This window comes from Nicotiana tabacum, chromosome 19 (assembly GCF_000715075.1).
Source record: "Nicotiana tabacum cultivar K326 chromosome 19, ASM71507v2, whole genome shotgun sequence".
Taxonomy (NCBI): Eukaryota; Viridiplantae; Streptophyta; class Magnoliopsida; order Solanales; family Solanaceae; genus Nicotiana; species Nicotiana tabacum.
This window is the reverse complement of record NC_134098.1, coordinates 78,915,994-78,929,122: the sequence shown is the minus strand read 5'-3', so window position 1 is coordinate 78,929,122 and position 13,129 is coordinate 78,915,994. Positions and strand designations below refer to the sequence as shown.

Below are 13,129 nucleotides of genomic sequence, written 5' to 3'. Positions count from 1 at the left end.
TTATTAATCATAGTAATCCAATTAAACTCCCTAGTTTAAAATTGACTGTTTCATACTTCCAAAATAGCGCGTTGGATGACTGTTGGTGCGAGGTAGTCTACTTTTTTCTTAGGATCGTTTTGTCATATAATAAATGTTATTAATAATATGTTATGCGATATTATAAAAATAATAATTTTGTATCAAATTTATTTATGTTCAGAACTATAATTTGCGATAATATAATAAATATTATTAATAATGGTATTGTTAGGTATTTGTGATAGTTTTTAGAACTTGTGGGTATAAGTCATATTTTATATTTTTTCAAATCAAATTTCATCCAAAACAGATGTCCAAATACACTTTCATTTTCAAATTAAACTTCACCAAAACTAAATTTTTTAGAATAAATTTAAAAATTTATGATCAAACGCTAGTTTAAACATACATACTAATTAACATTGACAAATATGCATATACTAGTAGACTGAGTGACTGACCAGTAGTTGTAAATAATTAGGTACCTACCGACACTACAGCTGTGACTAAGAGAGAAAAAAACCCTTTTGGGTATACAAGTGTAAAGTTTTAACCAAACCCATTCTTGATTTCCCCTTTTTTCGTTTGGTGTCATCCATTTACCTTTCTCAGCTCCTTTCAAGATTCCTCGTCTTCTAATTCCAGGTGGGTACTCTCCTTTTTTTTTTTTTTTAGCTTACTCTGTTATATATTTTTAATTTGCTATGTGATTTTCTGTGATTGGATCTGTTTTGCTTCTTCTTCTGAAAAACTTGCAACTTTAAATAATTTTTGATAAGATAATTTGAGGGAAAATGAATTAAATGAAGTGGGTATATGTTTGTATTGAGATCCTAGGATTAAATTTTGGTGGGTTTAAGTTCCACTGTGCTAGGATCTTGTTCTGGAATATTGCTTGAAATAAAGGTGACTAATTTTATCTTGTGGGTAGATTTCGTTTGTGAATATTTGATTTTATCATATTTTGGGTTGCTATGGATATATCATTGCTTTCTATTGGTATAAGTATCAGATGCATTTGTTGATAATGAGTGCTTAAGTTCAACAAAATTAGGTAGTCAACATTATGGTCTAAGTTGATTATGAATCATTTGGTACTTTAAAGGGCATTGCACCTAAGATAAGGGAAAATCATGTGAGTTTGCACTTCATGGAAAAAAATCTCTCTTTTTTGGATAAGCAATGTTTCATGACAAAAATAGCTTATAAAGGACAAACCGGTGCACTAAGCTTAGGCAGGTTTGGAGAAGGGCTAGGCTACATTGGATCTATTGTACGCATTCTTACCTTTCATTTCTGCAAGAGGATAAGGGAAACCATGTGAGTTTGCAGTTCATGGAAAAAATCTGTCTTTTTTTGATAAGCAATGTTTCATGACAAAAATAGCTTATAAAGGGCAGGCCGGTGCACTAAGCTTAGGCGGGTTCGTGGATGGGCGAGGCTATATTGGATCTATTATACGCAATCTTATCTTTCATTTCCGCAAGAGGTTATTTCCACGGCTTGAACTTGTGACCTCAATCCTCACACGACAATAACTCTTACCATTGCGCCAAAGACTACCCCAGCTTATACTGAACTAAAATACCACTGTGCCTTTCCCTAACAAACTAATGTCAAGAAAACACCTTCACTTATATGCGGGAATGAGTGTCCTTGGAAGTTACTTTTTACTTAAATTTATGCAAGAAACATTTTCATTTCCTTCCAACTCGGTTCCTAGTCTATGAAACGTGAAAGTTCAGGAGGAAGATTGATGAAGCTGAGGGTAATAAGTTATTTACATTATTTGATGTTCAGGTCTTGGAAAGTAATAATACAGTATGGAAATTTGTCCATATTAGCTTCTTCAATACCCCAAGCTGAATCATCTAATAACTTCTGATAAAAAACATTTAGGCCTTTGGCGAGTAGCATTACGTACTATTATTATTTGATTTTCATTTCTCTTTTTCTCCAGAAGGCCATTTAAGTTATTTTTCATGGTTCCCTGTGTAAATGGACACAAAAATTGTTATCTTTATTTGCTCTATGTTTGGTTCACATTTTCTGATCCCATTGTATACTCTTTCTTTCTTGTTATTCCATTCCATGATGTCACTACATTAATAGAAGTCGGGCCTCCTGTTATCATTTGCTTGCAGGTTTTCAATTCTGGACAGGTGAATCAATGGATGCTTTGCGTTCAGCAGATATGAATTCTGACCCTGGTGATTTTGAATGCAATATCTGCTTTGAGTTAGCTCAAGATCCTATAGTCACTCTTTGTGGCCACCTTTATTGTTGGCCATGTCTTTACGAATGGTTGCAAGTTCATTCACATTCCCACGAGTGCCCAGTATGTAAGGCTCTCGTAGAAGAGCACAAGTTGGTTCCGATATATGGACGAGGCAAATCAAGTTCTGACCCAAGATCTCGGTTAGTACCTGGGATCAATATACCTAAGCGTCCAATGGGACAGAGACCTCAAACCGCTCCATCTGTAGATATGGACTATCTCCGACATGATGAATTGGATCCCATAGGGGGGTTCATGCCCATGCCCATGCCCATGCCCATGCCAAGTGCAAGGTTTGGAAACTCGATGTTATCTGATCTTTTTGGAGCTATTCCAGCTTTTTTTAACCTTCATGTACATGGATTTCATGATGCCACTGTTTATGGGGCGACTACAGGAGTCCCTTACCTCTTTTCCGGTTCATTTCACGGGGGTTATGCTCATGGTTTCCATTACTCTAACCACCTAGACGGAACAAAATTCTTTATGAAGATGCTTTTCTTGATCATCGGTTTCCTCCTAATCATTTCCCTAATTTCATAAGGCCTGAAGTGTTATAGATTAACGATGTGTAATCGTTAATCATACAAGTGTATGTATCCTAGTGTGCTAGACCTACATATGTGTAGTAAACCAGGTGCAACTCTCCAGCACATTTTTATTAGTTAGAATTAGGTATGTACTTAGCACCAGAATCTGCACCAAGTTTTTCTCTTAATAAAAAGCTGGTGGAGCTTCTTCTTCTTCAAATTGTTCTGTAACTATTTAACAAGAGGGTGATGTTTGGGACTGATATTTGAGTGAATTCTTGATTCATATCCATGGTAGTTTCTCTTCTGTCCGTCTGTGAAGAATTAATCCAAATACCCACCCACCCAACATCTTAACCTAAAAATAGCTGGTGGAGGTATGATATATGCATAATTTATATATATTATATGTGTACAATTATGTATAATGAATGTATAATCTATGTATATGGCTAGAAAAGTAAACAATGAATATGGCTGGCTATTTGTGTAAAGATCCCAAATGCAGATCGTTTGCATCGTCTGGCCATTTTAAGGCTGCTCTTTGGATTCTGTCCCGGTCGGCCAAATGTTGGCTAGTTTTGCCGTTAAAACAGCTAGATGAATATCTTTTTTGTTTTTGTGTTTGTGTAGACAAAATTAACGCACTGGATTAGCAAGGGACATAATTAAATAGTGATCTGATAAGGGCCATTTGTGTAAATGCCCCAGTAAATGCTAAGGCGTGACAAGCGGATGGGTCGGGTTGGATATGGGCGGGTTGAATACTGGTAATGCATCCGACGCAACCCATATTTAGTACATATAGAAATTGGGTTAACCGGCGGATAATATAGATATTCATATTATCCATGGCTTCTTGAATATGATCACTTTGGAGAGAGTTTCTAATCTCCCAAAGTTGAGGAACCCCCAATTTGAGTTTTTGTAAATATGAAAGTTAAACCCATTGGTTATTCATTTTTTAAGAGGATAATATGGATCTTATCCATATTTGACCCATTTTTAAAATGTTTATTATCCAGCCTATTTTTTAAAGAATAATATGGATGGATAACTTTTTTTTTTAATCCATTTTGCCACTACTAAGCCTTCTGGTTTTGATTAATTGTTTATTCTTGGTACTACTCCCTTATAATCTCTTGTTTAATAAGAGGAATGATTTGTGTCGAAGCAACTTTCTTATCTAAGAGATGATAATTTTTTTTTAATAATTATTATTACTTACGAATACTAAATGAAAGATAATTAGGATATACCCCACACGCAAAGCAATACTTGAGAATTGTTGGAGTGTATGGGATATATTCCTTGTACGTAAAGTTAAAGGAGGTCCTTATTCTTGCTGTTTTCATGGTTCACTTTCTAAGGTTAGAATCTCCATTTTTCTACACTTTGCATAATAGGGGAAACTGAAATTTCAGCATTAAAGCAAGCAATGCAACAATTGATGTTTGAAGCAGACGCGTGTTGTTTTTTTTGGTCCTAAAGTAAGTAGTTAAGATGGGGGCAAATGTAAACTAAAATATGAAGTTTCCCCCTTATTGGGAAGTAGGGAAAGTGGTTGAAAATGTTTAGATTCCGCAAGAAATGAAACTTTAGATGAAAGGAGTGTAGAAATTAGTTAAGTGTGTAGTCCAATGAAGTCTTACGAAGTCGAAAGCACATGTCATAGGAGATAGTGTGTAGTATAATGCAAGTTGTTGGCTTACGAAAGCACGTCATGCATATATGGTTGTCAATGCCTTGCGCCATTCTTGTACAACAGTATAATACATTACATTGTATAGGATTGGACGACAAACAACAAGTATTTTTCAATAACTATTGATACATCGGTGTATATTGACCCGACTAATTAAGATTTGCTCCGTGCAAGATCTATATTAAAGGAGGAGTAGTCCCCTATCAATGGCTTTTCCATTATCAAGTACGAACTAAAAACATTTAATTAAGGATGAAGGGATCTCACCTGATACACCGGTGTACATTGACCCGACTAATTAGGATTTACTCGTGCAGGATCCATTAAAGGGGGAGTGGTCCCAATCAAAGATTTTTCCATTCTTAGGGCACGAATCAAAGACATTTAATTAAGGGTGGAGGGATATCATCCATACCTTTAATATTGTCCAGCAAGGACAAACAAGAAGTATAATTGGGGTATTATAGTTCCTTTTTTCTTTTTCTTTTTGGTTTGCTTTATTGAAAAAGAAAGAAAAAAAGAATTGGTTGAAAGGACGAGTTATTTAATTTGTGTTAAGTTTTTATGTCTAGGACTAACTTGTCATATATGTATGTAGTTAACTTAGCTAAGAAAAAACAAGATGGAAGCAAAGGACGGCCAATATTAACTATGTTAAAGCTTATTGTTGCACTAACGCCTGTTCTGTTCTCCAACTCCAAGAGTAAAAATAAATAAATATATAGTGTGAACAGAAACTTTAATATAAATGCGTAATTTAATTAGAGAACATTTAGTTATTATACCATTGTCTTTCTAGTATTATTCGAATGCAGTGGAATATATACATGTTACAGTTAATTTAAACTAATCCAGGATTGAAATATAATTCATACTATAATTAGTATTATACGCAATTGGCATGCTTGTGAAAGCACGAGTGAGATCTAGAAATCAAGCAATGCCTATTTGATGAAAACTGAAAATTGAGGGTGCTCAAAAGTACGTGTACTACTCACACCTAATGATACGACCTTTTTTTTTTTTTTTTTTTTTTGCTTTGGGTAAGTTATCAATATGTCATATTTGCATTAATTGAATTAAAAGGGAAGTTGGGTACATAAAATATTTTATATTCGTGCGGATCGAGGAAGAACTGCATTTCAAGGGTGATGTAGGCAACCCGATGTATGATACAATAACAACAACATCATCACTAGTATAATTCTACAAGTGGGGTATGAGAAGATTAATGTGTATGCAGACCTTACTCCTACCCTATTAAGATAGAGAAGTTGTTTCGGAAGACCTCAACATTAATCGGAATTTCGAAACATAACTCTTCATCTTGCTAAGAACTCTAGTCATGCTACCAATTATCAGTTTAAAATACTACTTATTACTACTTAATAGTAGCATCAGCTAAATGCCAAATTTGTTCAAAAGCTAGAATGATATTTAATTTCTTTTTTTAGATTACGGAGATGGTCAAAAACTAAGTCATCTATCCTAAAAAGAATGATACTTATTTTGAGTATTGAGTATCCAAATATTTAATTTTTTGTGTGAACAAAAATATCGATTGTTCAACGTTTGAAGAATTATTTTACATATTTAAAAACTATATAAACGATACTATAACTCCCAAGTTTTAAGGATGAAAACTATTAAAAATTATTATAAAATATGTATTACGAATAAAAACTTCATGACCTCAAATATGAGATAGACGTAGTAGTATTGTTGAGTTTAAAGAAGTGAAGAGGAAGATTGTACATGCAATTTACTCTAATCCATATTATGTTTGCTTAAAATTTTGCTCAAGTATTATAATCTGTATAAATTTGTTGTAGTAAGTACTACGCAATATGTTTGAAGTACTAAGTACACAAGTATAAATAGTTGTAGTACACTGCCTCACCCCTTAAGTTTAGAAAAACTAACAAAACGATCGTTATAACTCCATATAGCTAAATACCTGAACTAAACGAAATTAATTAACCTCTCATCTCTCTGTTTATATTCTTAGTTTATTTTAGAGTCCCACATCGATGGAAATGCTAAAATTTTCAACTAAACCTTTAAGAACACCCCATTTTCAAAATCATTTCTGGGTTCCTCAAAATTCAAGAATTCTTGGTGTTTATAACAAAAAAGACCGCACTTTTTCATTTCCTCTTACTTGTAAGCTCAAGAATTCAAAAGGGAAGAAAAAGATTGTTCCTGGCAATATTTCTTTGCCGGACTCCGGCGGAGCGCCGCCGCTTTTTGAGCGGAAGAAGGCGGCGGAAGGAACCACTAGGAATAATAATGCGGATGGTAAAGTGGTGTTTAAGAAAGTGCCCAAAAGGGTATTGGGAGTTCTCTCTAATTTGCCTTTGGTAATTGGTGAGATGTTTGCTGCTGCTGGCTTAATGGCCTTAGGTAATATTTTCAGTGCATGTATTTATGATTTAACTACAAAGCTAATGCAAGCATTGGTTGCTTCCACGGCTCGAACTCGTGCCCTGTAAGTTACTCATAGATAACTTTATCGTTGCTACAAGTTTCTCCTTCCTTTACTTTAGCCCGTTGCTTTTACTAATTTTTTGTCTTGCTATTGTCTTTGGCTTTTCCTTTCCATAATTTATTTGACAGCAGCAATTTTAACTGCAGTTCTAGGCTGCATAACATGCCTGGTAGGCACATTTGAATTTTTTAGCTATTAGTTGACCTTTGATATCCTTTTTTAGTCCTTCATTATTTGGCTATTTTTAGTTCTAATTACATTCCTAGACTGCAGAACATGCGCAATAGGCATAATTATGTGGTTGTGTTGGAGTTGTCATATTATTTTCCCCTGTGATATCAGTGAAGAGAACGGAAATAGAGCCTGCGTTGTTTCAATGGTGGCAGGGCTTGAGTATATTAGATGTTGCCTCTGTAGTGAACATTGTTGTTCATTTAATCTTCTTACCAAAATTCACCTTGATTATTTGATTTCCTGTCTGCTTAAACTGACGGAAATCATCTATTTATACTTTCTTTTTTATAGTTAACCCTCAAGTATTTCAATGCTTCTAAAAAAAGGGCAGCCCGATGCACTAAGCTCCCGCTATGCGTGGGGTCTGGGGAAGGGCCGGACCACAATGGTCTATCGTACGCAGCCTTACCCTGTATTTCTGCAAGGCTGTTTCCACGGCTCGAATCCGTGACTTTGTATTTCAATGCTTTTCTCTTTTTTATTTTATTTTTTATTTTTTATTTTTATAAATTAGCTATTATGTGTGCCTCTCTCTGTTTGAAGATTTTCTGATAACTGGATTTCTTTCTTTTTTTTTCCATTTTTTCGCTTGCAGGAACTATCATTGACAAAGGCGAGGTTCCAGAATTTTACTTTCAGAATTTTTCTGAATTTACCCTTGGCCTTGATCACATGTGCTCATCGCCTATTTTCCTGGGGTCGCTGGCGATACTAGGTGCATCGTTGATGGCTTGCACAAACACAACACAAATTCCCCTTCTGAAGGTAGCAAGAAGGTCTGCTTTTAATTTCGACATTGACTGAATTTTAATTCGGAGGTCTCTAAAGCAGATTAGAATTAAAATTTATTGATCAAATCTGCAGGCGGTCTTTCTTAAATTCAGCCGAGCCAATTCAAATGCAAGAAGATGCAGACACTCTGCCTAGAGCATCGGTTAAAGACTTGGATGTCACACCGATGGGAGCTGGATATGAGGTATAAAAATAACAATGTCTTCTACTTGATCTATCTATGGTTTATTTTAGTTCGGTGTAGTATTTGAAATATTGCCGAGGAGACCTGTCCTATAACGGAATGAATGAATCAAGATATTTTTAAAAATGCTGAGTACATGAATGGAGAATTATCAACAACGCTGCTAAAGCACTTCCGTTTCTTTTTGGAAAAAATTCTGGAAAAAAAGTTAGTTTTATGCATTACAGCATGCCACACTATATGGAGGTAAAGATGAAGAGTAATTTGGAATTAAGTCATCCCGTGTTTCCTGTTACTATTTTAGAAAAATATTTCTTCTCATGTTTGCCAGTAAATGAGAAACATAGATGGATGAACAATATAGAGTTTTTGGTTTGTCGTAATACAGAACAGTAGTGTTATTCTAAATTTAAAATCAGATTGGTTCAATTGTGGATCCATGCATTACTAGTTGGACAAAACATCTTTCAGTTTCTTAATTTCTTCAACAATAACTTCACATTAACATTTTGGCAAACTTTGCATCTCTAGGTATTCTTTAAAGGGCCATCTCTTCATGCATTTAAGGGATTGGCAAGCCGATTTGCTTCAACTGTAGTACATTTCGCGCTGCTGCTAGCAGTGTCTGGAGGAGGAACTCTCAGTGCAGCAGACAGTTTTGGAGGGGATGTTATTGCACCGCCTGGGGTTCTATCGACTCCTTCTGATGCTTTTAGTACTGAAGTTCATGTCAACCGATCCTACATGGACTATGACGAAAGTGGAGAGGTATGCACATTCATTTTATGTGAGTTAACTTTGCTTTCCCTTTCCACAAACTGCTGAATAACTCTCTCTTTTTTTCTGTTGTATTTAATATGTAATGTAGACCTCACAGTTTCACACTGATATTTCCCTGACTGAACTTAATGGAAAGGAAGTACCGAAGAAAACCACAAGTGTCAATGATCCCTTAAGGTACAGTAGCATTACCATAAATTTTTGCGGAAAATGGAATTCTTTAACTTAACGAGAAGCCTACGTTTTTAGAGCTCTCTTATTATTTCTACTATTCTGATTTTTCCTCCTTTTTTGATTCTAAAATGCAGATCAATACAAGCTGGTGATCTGCAATCAACTATTCTTAACGATAAAGAAGGGAAATTTGCTGGAGTTAAACAACCGAACTCAAAGCTTCAAATTGAGATTGATGGAACAAAAATTGTCATTGTAGACGCAATTGGTAGTACTAGCCTGGACCTAAAGGTACCAAAACAAATCCTCATATGAAGTAGCAGCATCCAAAGAAATTGTTTTATTTTACGGAAAAGGGCCTGATTTGCCCCTCTACTATTGTTTATTGTTCAATCTTGTTGCTCGTTATACTTTCCGTTCAGATATACCCTTGTCGTCCATCAAAGTTGTATATTTGCCCCTATTTTAATGACCAAGACACGTGGCGCCTTCTGAGAGATTGAACCATATGAATAAATAGAGGCAAATATAGAACTTTGATGGACGGCAACGATATATTTGAATGGAAAGTATAACAAGGGAGAAGATTAAACAATAAACAATACTACTAGAGACGCTTATTTTATGTTTGCAATGGTTGTTGAGTGTGTGCTATGTTTTTCTACAGACTGATCCAGGAGTACCAATAGTCTACGCTGGTTTTGGTTCTCTAATGCTTACAACTTGCATTAGTTATTTGTCACATGCACGGGTGAAATTCTGTCCCATAGTCAACAACTGTGTCCTAGTAAATTCAAGAAATTATGATTATCTTAACATTTATTCTGACTTATATGAATCTTTTCAATAGCTCTCAGACTTACAAGATGGAAAAACTGAGGTGGCTGGTGGTAAGAATAATCGAGCCAAAGGCGAGTTTCCTGACACTGAGGATCGCTTCCTCGATCAAGTCCCTGAGTTAGATGAATCATATTCTTCTACAGAGGAATCTGATAGTTTCATTGGCTTCAGAATTCAAGTTGGAATTTGGAACAAGAAAGATTTTGATATGTAAGTAGCTGATGTTAGCTGGAAAACCAGAATGAGAATGCAGAAGTCAAAAGAATTGATCACAAGATCTTGAGTTGACAAAGACACTGATTTTGGATTTAATTCATTTTCATGATAGGACAAGTTATAGATCAAATTCTTGACCATTGTAAAGTTAGTAGTACTAGTCATTCTCATTAGTTTTGGGGGTTGGTATTTGTAGTTAGGGGTATTACTGGTGTATAAACTATATCAGTATGTATAGGATTAGGACCCTTTTGCATGTCTAAAAGTGTTTTGTTGCCTTATATATACTCCCTCCATTCCAATTTATGTGAACTTATTTGACTGAACACGAAATTTAAGAAAAAATAAGACTTTTGGAATTTGTGGTCCTAAATAATTCAAAAAGGGGCCCAGAGTATTTGTGTGGTTATAAAAACTTCTCATTAAGAGTAGAATTGTAAGTTTAAGCAAAATTATTTCCAAATTTAGAAAGGGATCATTCTTTTTGAAACGAATCAAAAAGGAAATAGATTCACATAAACTGGAACGGAGGTAGTAGAAAGAATTGTATATGTACACGTAAATGGTAGTAATAGTTGTTTGTACAGGACACCACTAATGTATTTAATTTTGGCACCTATCTCACTTTGTAAGTTACTAATGACCTTTAATTATTTTTTAAGTGATCTGATACTGAAAAAGTTTGTTTACTCATTAGCGTATAATAATTAAATTCTACCTGTATCAATTTATATGGCATAATTTGATTGAGCACGACATTTAAGAGAGAAAAACTTCTAGAACTTGTGGTCTTAACCATGATGTGAGATTTTTATGGTTATAAAAGTGCCTTATGGATAAAAAAAAAAGTTTAATGCTAAATTATTTTCAAAATATAGAAATATATCATTTTAAAAATGGACTAATAAGTTAATAGTGCCACTAAAATGAAACGAATTGAGTATTTAATTATCTATTGATTGTCATATGCATAGAAAAGTAATTTTCCTCTCTTATAATGTTCTTTAAAGGTAGTGTTTCCAAGTAATGATATAACTGTATAGGTCGAAATTTACCACGGAACATTTATGACAAGGAAGTATTGAAGGAAGAATGAGTCGAGGTCGATCAGGAAATTGTGAAGCTCTTAGCTCAGGGTCGGGACGCTTACAATGGTCGAGTACGAGATCTGCGAAAAGAGTTGTAACGGTTAGTTTTCAGAATAGAATAATAGAGGGAATATTCTGAAGAATATTCTCTGCACATGTACTATTAAGGTTTACTAGGAATATGTCTCATATAAGGATGACAAAAGATAAGGAAAAGGGATATGTAATATTCAAGTGATAAGAACATATTTTGGAAAGAGATTCTCTCTCTAGCAAAGATTCAAACATTACATTTTCGTCAAGATTCTTATTGGTATTATTCCATACTTTTCCATCAGATCCGAGAATAGTTCGAACATTCTAGGATTTATCTGTCACTCATCATTGTGAGGAGGAACAATCATCTAGTTCATTCTTCATTGGGTGAATCACTCTTCTTATTTACTTAAATGTCATTTATTGTTATTTATTGCTAGTTACTCCTCCATTATTGCTCATACTTTTTGGAATATTTAATGCTTGCTATTGTCAATCTATCACAAAATATGTCCCACATTATCCACACTTTCAAGATCCGCATTTAGAGATATTATCATTAACTAGGTTTAACCCTTCATTATATAAATACAATAGTTTAACTGAAAATATGCTTTTTGGTCAAACAATTTGGCGTCGTCTGTGGGGATATCCTAGTTAAATTTTTAGCTTCCTCTAGATCTATAGCTAATATGGATTGCTAACGTAAAAAAAAGAAGAAGGGAGAAAGCAAGAATAATATCCCCTTTCTTTGTATGCACAAATCTAATATGGCAGGTAACAGAGAAGAAAGAACGAGAATAATGAGTGACCTCCCAACCAACCTCATGAATATCATCAATGAGAGCTCTGAAGCAGTGGACGAGGATGCAACACCCAATGCCTCCCCAGGCGAGGTGGGTCACCCCATCCTCACTGTAGCATCACAAAATCTCTTGATAAGGGAGCCTCTGCATCCGTGGCGGAGGAGACACCACCAGCAGTACAAAAGCTCTTTGAGGCTTGGATAACTGACATGCTAACCAGCGTCCTCCATAAGTCCGTTCGGGACACAACTACAGAAAATGCGAGGACTTGCGTTATACCACCAGCGGATGAACAGTATGATCAAATTCATCATCCTCCAATGACAAGTATTACTCACAATGTCGCTAATAGTGCTTGGTGACGACACTCTCGCAGCCATCCTGAAAAGGATGGAAGAAATGGAGAATGAGAACAAAGCACTTCGGGACCAAATGAGAGAACACCAAGAAAGGGTTGATAAGATACCGGGCGCCCCTAAGCTCTTGCCAAAGAGAGATACCGGTCGGTTCGTTGAGCAGCCGTATAGTGATGATGCCGCCCCACATACCATACCAAAGACCTTTAAAATGCCGCCCTATTTGAAAATATACAATGGCACAACCGACCCCGAAGACCATGTGACTCATTACGTCACCGCTGTAAAAGGCAATGATCTCGCCAAGGAACAAATATCCTTCATTTTGTTAAAAAAATTCGGCGAGACCCTCACGAGAGGAGCGTTAACATGGTATTCACAACTGCCTACACGTTCTATTGAAACCTTCGAATAAATGGCCAACAAGTTCGTAACGGCCCATGTTGGGGCCAAAAAGGACGAGGCGAGAGTAAACGATATATTTGTTATTAAACAGTCTCTGGGAGAGGGATTGAGGGACTTCCTCGCTCGGTTCAACAAAGTAAGAATGACCTTGCCGAATGTATCAGAAGGGATGACGGTCGCAACTTTTCAGATCGGG

At 35.5% G+C, this 13,129-nt stretch overlaps 2 protein-coding genes across 2 annotated transcripts; both read left to right on the top strand.

Moving 5' to 3' along the window:
* Window positions 1-527: 527 nt before the first annotated feature.
* Window positions 528-3,049, top strand: LOC107765475 (E3 ubiquitin-protein ligase RMA3). Its single transcript, XM_016584130.2, has 2 exons — window positions 528-666; window positions 2,166-3,049. The coding sequence occupies exon 2, from the start codon at window positions 2,192-2,194 to the stop codon at window positions 2,840-2,842; it is 651 nt and encodes a 216-aa protein (XP_016439616.1). The 5' UTR covers window positions 528-666; window positions 2,166-2,191; the 3' UTR covers window positions 2,843-3,049.
* Window positions 3,050-6,438: 3,389 nt separating this feature from the next.
* LOC107765474 (cytochrome c biogenesis protein CCS1, chloroplastic) lies at window positions 6,439-10,415 on the top strand. The gene is made up of 8 exons (XM_016584129.2): window positions 6,439-6,937; window positions 7,852-8,032; window positions 8,121-8,232; window positions 8,764-9,000; window positions 9,101-9,189; window positions 9,321-9,477; window positions 9,854-9,937; window positions 10,037-10,415. Exons 1-8 carry the CDS (start codon window positions 6,565-6,567, stop codon window positions 10,238-10,240), a joined length of 1,437 nt encoding a protein of 478 aa, XP_016439615.1. The 5' UTR covers window positions 6,439-6,564; the 3' UTR covers window positions 10,241-10,415.
* The last annotated feature ends 2,714 nt before the right edge of the window (window positions 10,416-13,129 follow it).